This window comes from Paraphaeosphaeria sporulosa, assembly GCF_001642045.1.
Source record: "Paraphaeosphaeria sporulosa strain AP3s5-JAC2a unplaced genomic scaffold CC84scaffold_2, whole genome shotgun sequence".
Classification (NCBI taxonomy): Eukaryota; Fungi; Ascomycota; class Dothideomycetes; order Pleosporales; family Didymosphaeriaceae; genus Paraphaeosphaeria; species Paraphaeosphaeria sporulosa.
In genome coordinates, this window is record NW_017253361.1 from 773,821 (window position 1) to 788,459 (window position 14,639).

Genomic DNA, 14,639 nt, shown 5'->3' on the forward strand with positions numbered 1-14,639 from the left:
AAAATTACAGGAACCTCGAATGCGTGTACATGGATCCGACACCGATTGGCGCGACATCAGTATCTTTGGCGGCGCGGTGTGCTGCAAGGGTATCCTTTCAAGCTCTAAAGACGCGCCTTCCACGCGTAGTCGCTTCTTCCGTTGCACGACGGAGTTACTCGTGAGACATCCACCTCACATGCACGCTAATGAATCATTAGACCCCGCTTCTCCACACTCACATCATCCCGCTGCAACCTTACACCTACCAATGTTCGGAGAATGTTCTCAGCATAACGGACCAAACTCCCGTGTATACATGTTGCTGGTCGCACACCATGGCGCCTCTCAAAGCTCGCCTCTTTTGCGAACAGAATGACGATAAACGGCAGTACCACAGGTGAAATGGCTAAACGCGCGATTCGCATCGGTGGAGGTACGCTCCACAAATCACGAACTCAACAGAGCAGTAATTAACGGCGAGACTCGCAGCATCTGGCGGCTTCACCGACCGCGTGCGCGCAATATCACGCCTGGCCTCCGACCCCTCCATCGACGCCATCGTGGGAGACTGGCTCTCGGAGAACGTCATGACCGGCTACGGCGCCGGCAAAGAGGCGCGTCGCAAGCTTGAGAAAGAACGAGGTTATCCGTTTACCTTTGACGAGAAACGCCAGGATGCGCATTTTGCGTCTACGTTTCTGCAGTGTTTCGAGCCTGCGATTGGGATGTTGAGAAAGAATGGAGCGAAACTGGTGGTCAATGCGGGGGCGAATGACACGGAGGTGCTTGCTGAGGTGGTGAGGAGGTTGTGCTTGGAGAGGGAGGGGTGGCAGGCGAGGGTGGCATGGGTCGAGGGGGATGAGGTTACGGATCGGTTTCGGGATCTGGCTGCCCAGGGCCATGTTTTCAAGAATCTGTGCGACGGTCGCACGTTGAAGGAATGGGGATATGAGCCGCTCTGTGCGCAGGCATACTTGGGTAGTTTGGGTATCAGCGAAGCGTTAAAGCAGGGCGCGGATATCGTCATCTGCGGGAGAGTCAGCGATGCGGCGCCGACCATCGGCTTGAGCGCTTGGTGGCATAGCTGGAAGAGCGATGACTGGAATCAGCTAGCGGGTGCGTTGATTGCGGGGCATCTTATTGAGTGCAGTGCCTTCATCACCGGCGGGTACTACAGCGGATTCAAGGACTTGATGAAGTCAAAGAAACATCTGAATCTGGGGTTCCCCATTGCCGAAGTCGAAGCCTCAGGGCAGTGCGTCATAGCGAAGGAGCCTGTGAGTGTGCCCTGTCTGGGAGAGATGCGGTGCTGACGGGTGTAGAACACAGGCGGCATCGTAAACACCGAGACCGTGACCTCCCAACTCGTCTACGAAATATCCGGCCCTCTGTACCTCAACTCCGATGTCGTGGCCATCCTGGAAAACGTGTCCCTCGCGCAGCTCGGCACCGACCGCGTACGTGTCTCGGGCATCACGGGACTTCCTCCTCCAGCTACGACTCGCGTCGGCGTCACCGCGCACGGCGGCTATCAAGCTGAGTGGCATTTCTACCTTGTGGGACTAGACATGCAGGAGAAGGTGCGGTGGATGGAGGAACAGGCACGGCATGCGATTGGTGAAGAGATCATAGGTAAATTCACTTGTTTGACGTTCCAGCTGCTGGGGTATACAGGGGAGGGCGTGGGTGTAGGAACGCAAGACGGGAATACTGCCGACTTGCGAATCTTCGCACAGGGTCCTAGGAAGGAGTTGTTCGACGGGGGTGATCCCGATGGGTTCGCGAGGAAGCTGTATGAGACGGTGCTGCAGAGCTGTCCAGTGAGTCTAGCGATGAAGATGTTTATATAGTGAAAGAAATCTTACAGATGGAAACAGGGCGTGAGCAGACCGAACGACTTACGACAATCAGCCCCGAAGCCATACTGGGAGTATTTCCCGACACTCATCCCGCAATCTGTCTGCAAGCATCAAGTACACCTGCTCTTCACACCATCGACGCCAGACATACAAATGCCGATACCCATAGCACTGCCGTTAGATACTGCAGATTACGGACCACAGCGCTCATACAACTCAGAGAATCCCGCTCCACTGGACAGTTTCGGACCTACCACACTCGCTCCGCTGGGCTACGTTACCCTCTCCCGAAGCGGCGACAAAGCAAGCGATGCAAACATCGGGCTGTTCGTCCGAAGAGACGACGAGTGGGAGTGGCTGCGCTCATTTCTTACCGTTGAAACGTTTAGAGAACTGCTGGGAAAGGACTGGCGCGGCGGGAGAATTGATCGGTGAGTCCTCCCGTGGGAATTCTAGCGCAAGATACTGACCATGCGGACTAGCTTTGAAATGGAGAACCTGAGGGTTGTGCATTTTCTGATCAAGAACCATCTCGATCGCGGGTACAACAGTGGGAGTGGCATTGATACGCTGGCGAAGAATCTGGGGGAGTGGATCAGGTGTAGGAGGGTGCAGGTGCCGGACCGGTTTCTGGAACGTGGGAGGATCTAGTAGTATTTCAACCCAAGTGTTTTCTGTCTCTTCTTCATCATATATATATATATGTCTCAACACTGCCACCCTCCATCCACACTCACTGCGTTCCCCGTAATAAAACTCGCCCCGTCACTCAACAGATACACAATCAACTCCGCGACCTCTTCCGCCTTCCCCTTCCTCCCAAGCGCAACGCGCGACGCCTCACTCAGCGCCTCATCTTTAGTATCCTTCACCGGTATCCGCGCCGCTTGGCTCATGGGCGTGTCAATCATGCCGCTATCCCAAGACATCAGCACCAATCCCACACAATGACCTCAAACAGATAACGTCAATACTCACGGGCACACCGCATTCACTCTAATCCCCCTCTCCCCAAACTCCTTGGCCGCGCTCCTCGTCAGCCCAATGACCCCGTGCTTGCTCGCCGCATACGCCGCGTTCCGGGGGCGGCCCTGCAGCCCCGCGATGCTGGATGCGTTGACGATGGCGCCGTGGTCGGACAGGTGGCGAAGCTGATGCTTCATGCAGAGCATCACGCCCTTGAGGTTGATGTCCATGATGAAGTCCCACTCGGAGACGTCCTGGTCGGCGACGGTGTTGACGCCGATAGATTTGCCTGCCGCACCATCAATCCCATCCAATCCAACCCAGCCCAAGATGAAATCCCAGGACGAACATTGAAAAGTTAACGCCAAACAAACGCACCGATGACACCCGCCACGTTCGCTGCCCCATCCACCCTCCCCCACGCCTCCTTCGCGCCCTCCACCCACATCTGGATCTGCGCCTCGTTCCGGACGTCGATGACGGATGTTCTCAGTGCGACGCCAGGACACTGCTGTTTAATCTCGTTCGCTGCGTTAGCTAGACCTGCTTCATTCGCGTCCGCGAGGGAGAGCTTTGCGCCCCGCGAGGCGAGCAGGTGGGCCGTCGCAAGCCCGATGCCGGATGCAGCGCCTGTGAGGAGGATTACGCGGTCTTTGAAGTATGCCATTATGTATGAGGAATATATAAAATGGAGAGGGAAAACGAGGGTAGGTGTATGGATCGCGCTTTCAAGTCACGGGTGGGAGGGTGCGATGGTGTAGGCTGAGGTACGCTGCGGATATCCTGTTCCGGGGCTTACTCGGCGTGTGGTTCTGTGGGTTGGCGGGGGAGTATTGCGGGCGCTAATGACGCATAGCTAGGAGGCGTAGTCGCTGTGGTGCAGGTCGGTTTCGATGTTGCAGGCTACGTTGCAGGGTATGCGTGGGTGTTAGGGTGCTAGTCCCTGTGGTAGGTAGGAGAAGTGTGGGGTCGGTCTATCTGATGTAGACTACCCTAAGCCAAAGATCATCGTCGCTTGAATCGCTCCCACCCGTTGAATACGTGACCTAGCGGGGTTTTTCCTCAGCTACCTCACTATCCGATACAGCATCTTCAAGATAACCAAGCAAGGGCCACGATCAACGACTGTGCGCAACTACTCACGTCATAGTCTAGACAGATGATCTGCAGGCTTGAGGTGCGGATCTTCAAAATCGCCAAACGCCGTTCTATCTTTGCCGACTGGAGACAAAAGACATTTCAAATGTGCATGCGAATCAACCCCGAAAGATGACCAACAAAGTCTTCAAGAGGAAAATAACCACCAGTATAATGCCTCCGGAGGGCGACACGTCCCAAAACCAGACTCCAGTCATCATATCAAACGCATCAGCCGTCCTGCCCCAGCCCGTCACTCAACTTCTGAATTTCCGCCCCAATCTCAATAATCCCCTCTCTCAGGCTCACCAGTCTCTCCCTCGTCCTCTCAATTTCCCCCACCGGGCACGTAGCCATCCGCGCTGCAGGGATATAACCCGCTGGCAGCGGCTTCGAAGGGTAGCTCTAGCTTTTGAATAACGCATTAGAGGAAGAGATCCTTGAAATACCAGTAGCATTTTCGAAATCATTTGACGCCTACCATGACACAGGACAAGTGATACCGGGACTCGCTTATCGAGTTTGCACGGGCCAATGACGTCCCACTATTAGGCACCCATTTTCGAGATACATATACATCGTGGTAGTAGTATTTGAGCAACATAATCCACATGGTATAGATCACGGATTAATCCGATAAAAACAGTTGGAGAGGATAACACAGCTAATGCTTGCTTAGTAGCGTCATCTAGATACACCAATAAAGAAGACCCGGAGAACCAATAGCGAATACAAGTGCATCGACATACCATAAGTAGGATGGCTTCATTCTTTGGGACAATCACCAATCTCTTTGCATCCATCAACCCATTTGATACACGGATTTCGACCCCTGCTTCTCGTTTGTTCGCTCGAGCAGCCCCTTCCACATTGGTCCTTCTCATCGGCCTTGATGAATCTGGGAAGTCTACATTGCTGCGAGAGTACCTTTCCCCACGACCCGAGAGCGTGCATACACTCATTACTGAGCGCCATATCATCTTAGAAGAGCTGCAGGCGGGACCAACCACCTTCCAGGCATACGATATCGGTGGCTGTCGGCCAGACTTCTTCTGGTGGTTCGAGGAAGGACTTTTCAAGCGAGCGGACGCCGTGATATACTTGGTTGATGCTGCAGATCGCGACAGAATAATGGAAGCAAGAGAAGAGCTGATTATGCATGGGCTGCAAGCCAACAATGGAGGGATGCGGCGGGGCGTTCCTCTGTTGGTCCTAGTGACGAAGACAGAGCTTGAAGTTAGTTGAAATTGCCTGGAAGCTACTTGATAGACGGCTAATCCGGGCTTCTAGAACGCGAGACGACCAGATCAGATTGAAACCTACTTCATCGACAACATAATAACGTCGATCGGCGATCGACCGACTGTAAGTCTCCTTGCTCAGTATGAGGGGATGGGATATCTGACCATTACGAAGAAGGTTGCAGGTGTCAATCTCACGACGGGAAAGGGTGTTCTAGATGCGCTATCTTGGATAAGCAATACGTTGCTAAATGGACCGCAATCTATTGTTGAAAGTGAAAAGGCTGCACTCACCGAGAAGTCTGAAATACTTCGAGATTCTCGGAGAATTACCTGATTGAGCTCTCAAACCTAGCCTGCTGGCTCATTCATTCGAGTACTATCGATAGATTCACCCGTCCGAGCCTTCGAAAACCAATTGCCGTCTTAGCGCAGATATCGTTCGCGAGTAATCAAGGAGGCTACTAGAGAAAAGACACCGTGGATCATATCGATAGTAGCTGGAACAGTGAAACATTGTTCGCCCACGTTGCATAAAGGTGCGAAGTGGATGCCAAATATCACTTTGTGTTGGAACAACACAGTACAATACCATTCTCGAGTGGAAACTATATATGGACACCCTTAAGCCCTAAAACAAAGTCCTCAAACTACCGCACGCAAACAATAAAATTGGTGGCATGGCAACTAACCAAGCGGCTTCTCAAGACGCCTCTCCGATGTATATCCTGAACAACTACCCACACGACAAGTATCATCCCCTTTCCGTGGCCGGGTCCGGGGCCTTGGCAATGGTCTACTTCTCAGTGAGCAATCAAGATTATGATGCTCTTGGCAAGACCAAATCGACTAATACTTTCGATGAGTTGCGAACCAAGCTGGTCGCCGTCAAGGTGTACGCCACCATGCCTAGTAATTGCGCGGAGCTTGAGGCCTTGCAGACCATTCAGGAGAGTGCTGGCAAGGATAGCCATCGGCTACTCGCATCACTAGTTGATTACGGAACTAAGTGGGTTGCAACCAAGGCTATCACCCCGTCTTTGAGTGTTTACGAACTCCAAAATCCTACTCCAGAAGCGCTGATCCTTCACACTCTACTGGAAATGATGAGGGTGTGCCATGTCTTGTATGATGGCTTTGAGACTCCGATGATCCACGGGGATTTACATCCAGGTAATATGCTCATTGACGCAGGTTCCCAGACAGAATTCGGACTCCCAGGTATCGTAGTGATTGATTTCGATCAGACCAAGTCCGCGGGGGGATTCGAAGAGGCATGGGAACACTTCTGCATGTGGGCTCGCCTCCTGTTGAGCATGCTGAATCGAACCGGCTACGGAACGCCTATCGAGGGCTGGGACCAAATTAACGATTATCTATTCAGCTCTGCAAGCCAAGCATCATTCGAAGGCATGTGCGGTGCCATTCAAAGCCAACTCGCAAAGTCATTGGCTAGCCTGATACCTGAGAGTGTGCATCTCATTGGGCAATCCATTAGGGTTGCAGCCGCCAAGAAGGAGGCAAATCTCCGACTTGTGTTTCAGCAGGCCGGCCTACTGGGATAAAGCCACTGCTGTCTAGATGATGATCAGGTGACAAATGCAAAAACCAATCGGGCCACTGGCGATTCCAAGGTACCGATGTGCCAACTCCAACAACATTGTATTTCTTGCATGTAGAAAATGCGAAGCCAGTTGGTGATTGCACAGTGATCCCAGGCAGAGGACGTGTTTACAACGGTCATCGCAGTCAACCTCAAGTCCACAATGTGTGCAATGCGTGGTGTTTCCGCTGTCACTTCGGCAAGTCGTTGTCCATGCGGTCAAAACTACACGAAGTGTTGATGGAACAGAAGCAGTGTCAGAAGGTCCAGTAGCCTAACGTATCTGCGAGCCTGGATATAAAGCACAGACACGTGAAATCGCGGAGAGCATTGATCAAGCTCACAACGAATTCATCTTCCGAAACGCCGTAGTCGACAGTATGGCTCCGCCGTCCTTGGCTATGGAAAGGAGCGAGTCGATTCGATCCCGAGGTATGTAGCTCTCGCGACCTGCGAAGCTCTGCAGAAGATCCCAGAGTCCCTTTTCGTTGCTTGGCAAACTGCGCCAATCGCCAGGAGACATCTGGATAGGACTCATGAGCTTTAGATACGTTTGACATCGCTCCAATGATTTGGAGCCCAGTGCGTTGTGGACATTCATGATGTTCAAGGAAGAACTGAGCTCTCAGACTGACTCGAGCTCAGCGGCTGTAAGTTCCGTCTCGCGTGCAAGTAGGCTGAACGATTGTGCGAGGAAGATTTCCTGCGTGATCCAGGCTCTTGTCCAGTATGTATCGCTCCAGAAAGCGGACCATGCTTCTTCCATGGCCTCATATCGATGCTTCCACCAGAACCCTTTCACCGCCTTTGTACTGCAGGGTACCTCGGCGGCCAGGCGAGTTGCAAAGCTGCAGAAACGCTCAAAAGTCTCATTGTTCCCTAACCATGCAATCACAGCTGCTGCGTGAGAGTAGATCTTTCCCATCTGTGAGACTTATTGGTTCCGTTCAGGGATGTTAGATTAGTCAATGCATATGGCGTCAATCCAAAACGCAGGCGTTGCGGAGGCATATCTCGTTCGCGCGACGCTGAGAAAATCCCGCAGGTTCTTCCGACACAAAAAAGGTTTACCATTTACGAACATGGCAGATTGGTCGTCTTCGGAGCCCCAAACATAAGATAAACACGTATAATCCGCGTCGATGTCATCATGCCAGATTTGGCATTGTATGGAGTCTGCAAATGAGAGGTCGGCATGGACCCCCAGCAACCGAATAGAGGGCTTGCTTTGATCAAGCGGCGTGTGCTTTAATTCCTCTGTCATGATGTGCCGTACTGTCGAGAAGATTTGACGGTTGAAGATCGAAACTTGACAAAGCGAAGAGAGACTTCAGCTCTTCAGAAGACTGGATTGTGGCACAACAGCGCCTTCAATGTCAACAACCCGCACTGCTGCCGAATACGAAAAATATCGCACAGCTGGGCGCCAGTCAGATGCTGCAGCGTAGGGTGTGCATGGATATTGCGACCGGTGAAGCTGGACAGCAAGGCGGCAGCAGCCCCGCCTCGTGAACTTCAACAGCGTGGGGTAAATCAGCTTTACTGTGTGTACTTCGATTGCGCCAGGTAAACTGATTAATCTTGTAGGCGCGTCGCTCGGTTGGGGAGATCATCGAGCCTATCGTGGCCACGTTGTTGCCATCACGCTAAAGTGCATTGAGCCTCGCCATCCATATCCGGCGTTATCCGCTCTTCGACGATACGAGTCACTCCATAGCACACATTGACATCCATCAGTCTCCTCTATGGCAACGCGATTGGTACTCACCACCGCCTTCAGGACCCCTGTTCGCACGAGACCGCGCCCACCCTTCTCATCCTTCAAAATGTCAACCGCTGTCCCCAACATATACAACAACAAAACTTTCCGCCCAGCATCGAACTCCGACAACGGCGAAGTCGATGACACAACGCGCTTCCACTATCACCAGGATGGATCAATCGTTTGGGCGGAGTACTCTGGCGGCTCGATCGCGAAAGGCTCGCTCATTGCCACGGTCAAAGAGGATGGGAGTTTGGACATGCGGTATCACCATGTCAACACACAGGGCGAACTGATGACGGGGAGATGCCAGTCTATCCCGGAGACATTGAAAGATGGGAGATTGAGGTTGAAGGAGACGTGGCAGTGGACTAGCGGGGATGAGTCCAGTGGAGAGTCGGTGCTGGAGGAGGTGAGGGAGTGAGCTGCGACGGAGACCGGAAAAGAAGAGAGCGCACACCGCTTGCTTTACTGTCTGTACAAAGAGTCGTCTATTATATAAGAGAAGATATCTAGAGGGGTTGTGTGTATACCATCAATGTGGTGAGGCGGCCTAACTCGCCATTCGCGCTTTGCGCAGCCGCTAATGCGATCTAGTTCCACCACCTCAGCGCACGCCCGCCAAAAAAGGGATTCGGGAAAACCATAATTACAACAGCGAGTATTCACATTTGGTCATCCATAACATTACTAATTCGCCGGTACACTGTTTATGTATGGCTGAGCGGACGGGAAGCCTAGTTTTCTCTTGGTCTGCCACCACAAAAACCGCTTTCCTGGTTACGGTAACCTACTGACCAGCTTCCGTTTGCGATCTGGGCTGTCGCAATCCTGCTGCGCCACTTGGCTCAGCCATCCATGCAGAACTGTGCCTGAAACGCTGCAGCCTAGCGGGCCGTGGTTAGTAGTCAAGTATTTAAAAAAAACTGTATCAGCGGTACATGCGAACAAATATCGAGGCTTGAACGACCAGGTCATCGTTTGCCTATCAACTCGAATGGCTTCCATTTACGAGCAACCAATCCTGAGCGGCCGCACATTCCGGCTGCTGTTTATACATCCTGCCCAGCACTACGAACAGCAACTCCAGTGCTCCTGCCTTCCTTTCGCAATCGACGATGCTCCATCCTTCGAGGCGTTGTCGTACGTCTGGGGCCATCCCACCCCTGCAGTTGAAGTGCTGTGCAATGGAAAACCTTTCTCCATCCAACCGGAGCTCGCAAACGCCTTGTCGCAATTGCGTCTTCAACAACATGCGCGTATTGTTTGGGCGGATGCGATTTGCATAGATCAGAATAATGTTGAGGAGCGGAACAATCAAGTATCTTTGATGAGAAGTATCTACCCGTCAGCAACAAGAGTGATTGTCTGGCTGGGGCCTGCAGATCCTGAACATACTGAGACTGCTTTGGGATTTATCGAAATTATTGGAGCTGCTTGCATGATTCAGCAAAATGCCCGGAACGTCATGTCCAGCGATGAGGAGACCAGTGGCCTATTTGATCTCATAGTCAAATCATTTACTCCCGCAATTGTCGCCGGTATGGAGGAACTGTTCAAGCGGCCATGGTTTTCGCGCATCTGGTGTGTTCAAGAAATTTGCTTGGCGCGCGATGCCCTAGTGCTTTGCGGCGAGTATGAGGTCAGTTGGGAGAGCTTTGGACTGGCGGTAAGATGGATGATTGAAAGTACACTCCCACCTGTGGCCATTGAAGGATTAGATGCTCTGCTCGAGTCTGTTCATCTCGGACCTGCGGGTATCATGTGCGACACCACGGCGGATAATCTTCTGGACATATTGCATAGTTGCTGTGAGTTCAAGTCCACGGACGCCAAGGACCGAGTTTACGGTCTCTTGAGTCTGGTGGACCCAAGGGCGGAGGTAGAAGGCATCGATATTGATTACAACAAGAGTGTTGGCGCTGTGTTTGCAGACACTGTCGTCGCTAATATTAAAGCGCACTCCAAGTTGAGCGCGTTCGCATTCGTTTCCCACCCGCCAGGCTATGATGGCACTGCTGGATACAGATCTTGGGCACCAAGGCGGGACAATTACGAGCCTGCATTCGTATTTGGCTATCCCGAAGAACTCAGTCGGTGGAGCGCCAGTGGGCATGCTTTAGTCAGTCTTGCCGATGAAACTGACCCAACACCAGAGGCACTCCATCTGAAGGGCGTACTCTATGACAAAGTGCTTGAGGTTTGCCAAATCATGGATTTCAATTTAGAAGATAAGAACTGGGATTACAGCATCACTAACGAGAAGGGCCAAGAGTCGGAGTGCGCAGTTGGCGGCAACACAGAAGGTATCCAGACAATTGCTGCTATGGACATCGAGACCGGAGCCCAGACCAAGGATATCCATCCTTTCCTCGAGATGTACAATAAGATCTGCGATGGCCATTACGCGCAAGATTGTAAAGAACTCCTCGCTCGCACTTTGACTGCCGGTACTTATTACGACGAATATCTGGAAAACCTCGATGCGGCCACACGTGACAAATATCTTCCGGCATTTGAGCGTGTAATGCATCGATTGGCTCAACTGGACTGCGATGGCACTGAGGGCAGATTTGGCCACGATGATGATTCAAAGACATTCGAGCTAGGTGCCTACAAACATGTCAGACAACGTCGCATGTTCTGGACAAGTGAGGGATCCCTCGGGCTCGGCCCGCAATGTATGCGTGTGGACGATATCGTTGTGATTCTGTATGGAGGCAATATGCCCTACGTACTACGACCACGCGGCGATAGGTTTCTCTTTATGGGCCCAGCTTACATCGACAATATCATGCATGGAGAAGTCATCGACGATTTGCGTGCGGGAATGATGCAGGAGCAGACCTTCTGTCTGATCTGATCATGATCAACTGTGTGCGGCGCACACATTGCGAAGCCACAGGATCGTAATCCCATTAAGGTACAAGGTAACAACAAGAGATAGCTACTAAGAGAATCTGTATTATGAGCTATGAAATACTGTGAGTGGAGGAAATGCGATCTTCGATAAAGAGCAACAACACTCCTACATTGCTCCGCGATAGTTAATAAGAATCTTTGTAATTACCTGTACTGTGAGCTGATCCGAGCTAGTAAAATTTATCGTCTAGTTCGAATATATTATTTAATATACAATTTGTTACCTCGGAGCTTGCTCGCGGTCGATTACTAGAGTGGCAGGAGACATTCAATCACGAATGAATATTCAACGAAGGTCGCCCACAGACAGGTGAATGTACTCTTGAACAATCTTGGCACTATGCTTGGTCGCCAATACAAGCAGACAACAACAAGAGACGTCGCTGCCCTTAACAAAGCAACCCAAGTTGCCCGACAAGCAGTAGAAACAACGGCGGAAGGTCACTACGATCTAGCTATGTATTTGAATAACCTTGGCAACATGCTTGAGAGCCGGTACAAGCAAACGGGAAACATGGCTGACATCGTCGAGGCGAACCATACATCCGGTCGTTCTTGGGCGTCCCACAATTGTCTAAGAGGAGGGTGCCCCATGTGGCAGGGTGCCAGGCGGCGATATCAATCGTAGCGTGGGGAGATTTGATGTTGAGTCTAGTTTAGAAATAAACAAGCTCAGATCAAGTGGCGTCGCGCTGATTTCATGAGGCTGCAGGAGTAATTGAACACAAAATGCGATAGATTAGAGTAATCGGTCCAACGCCTCCACCCCATAGAATACATGCAAACGAGGGGGGCTTTGGCCGTATGCCCCTCTCTATGTCCAAAAAATATCCGTCTGCAGATCCCTAGCTATGAACCAGAACATGCTCTTCCATCCTCTCCTCCCCAACAAACCGTACAGTACAGTTCCGCGCAGATGGCGCCCTCTTCCCCCAATATCGTCGTGAATGCGAGTAGTGCGAAGCCAGGCCAATGCCCAAAGGTGCTGTGGTGTAGTGCGATGTGATGTGATGATACCGGAACGCCATGCGTGAAAACAAGCCAGCTGTAACAGACCGCCCGCGAGCCGAACGCCTGCATATCATTCGTGTCCGCCCGCGCCGCGCGAGCGTGGGGCTCATCGGATTGTCGCCTTGACCCAGGTCGCCTCCTCGCACGTGTCGTTAATGTCGCTCTCCTCATCGACCTTGAAGCCTAGCTCGGCCATCTTTTTGAGCTCCCACCCGCTGGACATCATGCCCTGCCCGCCGTTCTCGCTGTCCACGGCGTTGCCGAGTTTGATATAGTTGGCCCAGCGGCATACCGTCTGTGAATGCGACCATTGGAGGCAGTTGCGGTCTTTTTCGCACTCTGAGCCGCACGAGCCAGGGTTCTTGTGGGCCGGGCGGTCGTTCGGGACGGGCGCGACGGAGAGGTTGTCCCACCAGTCCTTGCTGGCACCTTCGCGGAGGAAGGAATGCGTGTATGCGAGGAGGGAGGAGTAAACGAATGGTTTCTGCTCATGTCAGTCAATGCTGCCCAAGGACGGGTCGGGGGATATGTAGCATACTTGGTTGTAGGTCCGTGTGCGCTCCCACTTCCACAGCGACTCCATGTTTTCGGGCGCGACTCTGTGGAGCGAGAGCAGCGGTACACACCACCTGTCCTTGTCGATTGAAACGTCCTTGAGCTCCTCGCCCGCAAACGTCGGGTAGAGCGACTCCATCTTCACGCCGGTCGTGTTCTGGATTGCGTATGCGAGCACAGCGTCTCCGCAGCAGTCTTCCTTGACCATCTTCTCGTACTTCACGGCCAGCTTCGTCTCCGGTGATGCGGTGGCGCCTGCCTCAGTCTTTGGCACGTAGAGCTTCTTCATCAGGCCCTGCGACGTAACGAAGCCAGCGCCGCCGTACGCAAACCAGCGGTCGTCGGAACCGGGGCTTGGAGCGCCGAGGTAGTGCGGCTCAGTAGGGTCGAACTGGTCGAGCAGGCGGAAGAGCGTGTCCCAGAAGAAGTAGACGTCGGACTCGAGGAAGACGTACCACTTGGCCTTGGGGTTGACGGCATAGGCCTTGTCGACCATGGGCAGGAACTTGAAGCGGTCGAGCCTCCATCCCGCCTGCGAATAGTTGACCGTGTCGCCCTCGGCCTGCGCCTTCTTGTTGTTTGTATATGTTTTGAAGTCGTTGTTGCCTTCGGCGTACGAGAGGGGCAGCTCGGCGAGGACGTCGATTACGTTGTACTGGCCAATCTTCTGCTCGTGGTCGGACACGATGAGCAGATTCGGGATGCACGAGGTGATGGTGGCCAGGTGCGCCTTCAGCTTGGGCCCGTCGGCGGCGCCCGTCTTGAGGACGACCTGGATGTCGTCGAGCTGCTTCGTGGGGAAGTTTTCGCAGAAGTCGGGGTCGAGGCCGGCCTTGTGCTTGAGCGGCGGGAAGAAGCTCTTTGTGTTTGCCTTGTAGTGCACCGACGGCGGCGCGGGTGCGGGCGCGGTCCGCCGGCGGGTGAGGGTGAGGATGAAGAAGACAAAAAGGAGACCGCCCAGCAGCACTCTGGCTGGCCGTCGCGAGAGGCGCAGGGGCAGCGCGGTGATGAAGGCCATGGCGGCGACGCGCGGTTGCGTCTGGTCCGGGGAGGGCGCGCAGCGAGCGGGCGAGCGTGTGCGGTGCGAATTGGGGGGTGCTTGGTGTCAACGAGGGCGCATCGCCGCTGTCAGGCCGAAAGCTGTCAAACTGGGGTCCATGATGGAATCCCAAGAAACCGATTCAGGGAGACTCCGCGAGGCGCGAAGACAGCCACACAAGCGGTCCGTGCCCGTCAAGCCACCGCGAACGACCAGACGAATCATGGCCGCATCTCTGCCCGCCGACACGCCCTCAACGCCCTGCCACGCCGTTCTATCCAGCTCACTGCGGCGCGTTGCACTCATCGTGGCTGCCGCTGCTCGAGCTGCCACACCTTTGTGCCGCCGCCGCGCACGCAAGGGATGGGTCCGAATCATCTCGACCGCCGTGCAACTACGGAACAGTGGCTTCTAATCCCTATACGAGGCAGTCTACAGACCCTGTGGCAGCTCTGATTCGCGAGTGGATGCTGGATGAGATGGCCGAGGTGATGGCCAATCTCTTCGAACCTGAGCCCTGTTCAGCAAGCAAGGACGGTGAAGGAGAGAGTGAATCCAATGT

At 53.3% G+C, this 14,639-nt stretch overlaps 8 protein-coding genes across 8 annotated transcripts; 5 read left to right on the top strand and 3 right to left on the bottom strand.

Annotated features, from left to right (window-relative positions):
• Nucleotides 1–354: 354 nt before the first annotated feature.
• On the top strand, nucleotides 355–2,492 carry CC84DRAFT_1172026 (DUF1446-domain-containing protein; the record flags this gene model as incomplete). Its single annotated transcript, XM_018179946.1, has 6 exons — nucleotides 355–415; nucleotides 472–1,259; nucleotides 1,305–1,614; nucleotides 1,657–1,802; nucleotides 1,860–2,272; nucleotides 2,324–2,492. 6 exons carry the CDS (start codon nucleotides 355–357, stop codon nucleotides 2,490–2,492), a joined length of 1,887 nt encoding a protein of 628 aa, XP_018039818.1.
• CC84DRAFT_1160607 (NAD(P)-binding protein) lies at nucleotides 2,488–3,753 on the bottom strand. The gene is made up of 3 exons (XM_018177537.1): nucleotides 3,186–3,753; nucleotides 2,820–3,096; nucleotides 2,488–2,756 (listed from the first exon to the last, which is right to left on the bottom strand). The coding sequence occupies exons 1-3, from the start codon at nucleotides 3,472–3,474 to the stop codon at nucleotides 2,549–2,551; spliced, it is 774 nt and encodes a 257-aa protein (XP_018039819.1). The 5' UTR covers nucleotides 3,475–3,753; the 3' UTR covers nucleotides 2,488–2,548.
• An 805-nt stretch (nucleotides 3,754–4,558) lies between these two features.
• CC84DRAFT_1255500 (P-loop containing nucleoside triphosphate hydrolase protein) lies at nucleotides 4,559–5,667 on the top strand. Its single transcript, XM_018184542.1, has 3 exons — nucleotides 4,559–5,180; nucleotides 5,235–5,309; nucleotides 5,361–5,667. Exons 1-3 carry the CDS (start codon nucleotides 4,704–4,706, stop codon nucleotides 5,520–5,522), a joined length of 714 nt encoding a protein of 237 aa, XP_018039820.1. The 5' UTR covers nucleotides 4,559–4,703; the 3' UTR covers nucleotides 5,523–5,667.
• Nucleotides 5,668–5,865: 198 nt separating this feature from the next.
• CC84DRAFT_1172028 (uncharacterized protein) lies at nucleotides 5,866–6,750 on the top strand (the record flags this gene model as incomplete). Its single annotated transcript, XM_018179947.1, has 1 exon — nucleotides 5,866–6,750. One exon carries the CDS (start codon nucleotides 5,866–5,868, stop codon nucleotides 6,748–6,750), a length of 885 nt encoding a protein of 294 aa, XP_018039821.1.
• Nucleotides 6,751–7,749: 999 nt separating this feature from the next.
• Nucleotides 7,750–8,034, bottom strand: CC84DRAFT_1073476 (uncharacterized protein; the record flags this gene model as incomplete). Its single annotated transcript, XM_018173687.2, has 1 exon — nucleotides 7,750–8,034. A coding segment is annotated over one exon (285 nt), but the record flags the coding sequence as incomplete, so codon positions are not given.
• Nucleotides 8,035–8,569: 535 nt separating this feature from the next.
• CC84DRAFT_1160609 (uncharacterized protein) lies at nucleotides 8,570–9,059 on the top strand. The gene has a single exon (XM_018177538.1). It carries the CDS (start codon nucleotides 8,615–8,617, stop codon nucleotides 8,972–8,974), a length of 360 nt encoding a protein of 119 aa, XP_018039823.1. The 5' UTR covers nucleotides 8,570–8,614; the 3' UTR covers nucleotides 8,975–9,059.
• Nucleotides 9,060–9,547: 488 nt separating this feature from the next.
• On the top strand, nucleotides 9,548–11,413 carry CC84DRAFT_1082351 (uncharacterized protein; the record flags this gene model as incomplete). The annotated part of the gene is made up of 2 exons (XM_018173976.1): nucleotides 9,548–10,750; nucleotides 10,865–11,413. The coding sequence occupies 2 exons, from the start codon at nucleotides 9,548–9,550 to the stop codon at nucleotides 11,411–11,413; spliced, it is 1,752 nt and encodes a 583-aa protein (XP_018039824.1).
• A 790-nt stretch (nucleotides 11,414–12,203) lies between these two features.
• On the bottom strand, nucleotides 12,204–14,200 carry CC84DRAFT_1137139 (uncharacterized protein). The gene is made up of 2 exons (XM_018176136.1): nucleotides 13,022–14,200; nucleotides 12,204–12,967 (listed from the first exon to the last, which is right to left on the bottom strand). The coding sequence occupies exons 1-2, from the start codon at nucleotides 14,054–14,056 to the stop codon at nucleotides 12,590–12,592; spliced, it is 1,413 nt and encodes a 470-aa protein (XP_018039825.1). The 5' UTR covers nucleotides 14,057–14,200; the 3' UTR covers nucleotides 12,204–12,589.
• Nucleotides 14,201–14,639: the final 439 nt, after the last annotated feature.

Bases quoted from the DNA above. Each gene is read 5' to 3' on its own strand.
- CC84DRAFT_1137139 (XM_018176136.1), bottom strand. From the start codon at position 14,056: ATGGCCTTCATCACCGCGCTGCCCCTGCGCCTCTCGCGACGGCCAGCC. The intron at 12,968-13,021 runs GTATGCTACATA...TGACATGAGCAG, and splicing joins GCACACGGACCTACAACCAA to AAACCATTCGTTTACTCCTC.
- CC84DRAFT_1255500 (XM_018184542.1), top strand. From the start codon at position 4,704: ATGGCTTCATTCTTTGGGACAATCACCAATCTCTTTGCATCCATCAAC. The intron at 5,181-5,234 runs GTTAGTTGAAAT...CCGGGCTTCTAG, and splicing joins TGACGAAGACAGAGCTTGAA to AACGCGAGACGACCAGATCA. The intron at 5,310-5,360 runs GTAAGTCTCCTT...ACCATTACGAAG, and splicing joins CGATCGGCGATCGACCGACT to AAGGTTGCAGGTGTCAATCT.
- CC84DRAFT_1160607 (XM_018177537.1), bottom strand. From the start codon at position 3,474: ATGGCATACTTCAAAGACCGCGTAATCCTCCTCACAGGCGCTGCATCC. The intron at 3,097-3,185 runs GTGCGTTTGTTT...ATGGTGCGGCAG, and splicing joins GAACGTGGCGGGTGTCATCG to GCAAATCTATCGGCGTCAAC. The intron at 2,757-2,819 runs GTGAGTATTGAC...GTCTTGGGATAG, and splicing joins AGAGTGAATGCGGTGTGCCC to CGGCATGATTGACACGCCCA.
- CC84DRAFT_1160609 (XM_018177538.1), top strand. From the start codon at position 8,615: ATGTCAACCGCTGTCCCCAACATATACAACAACAAAACTTTCCGCCCA.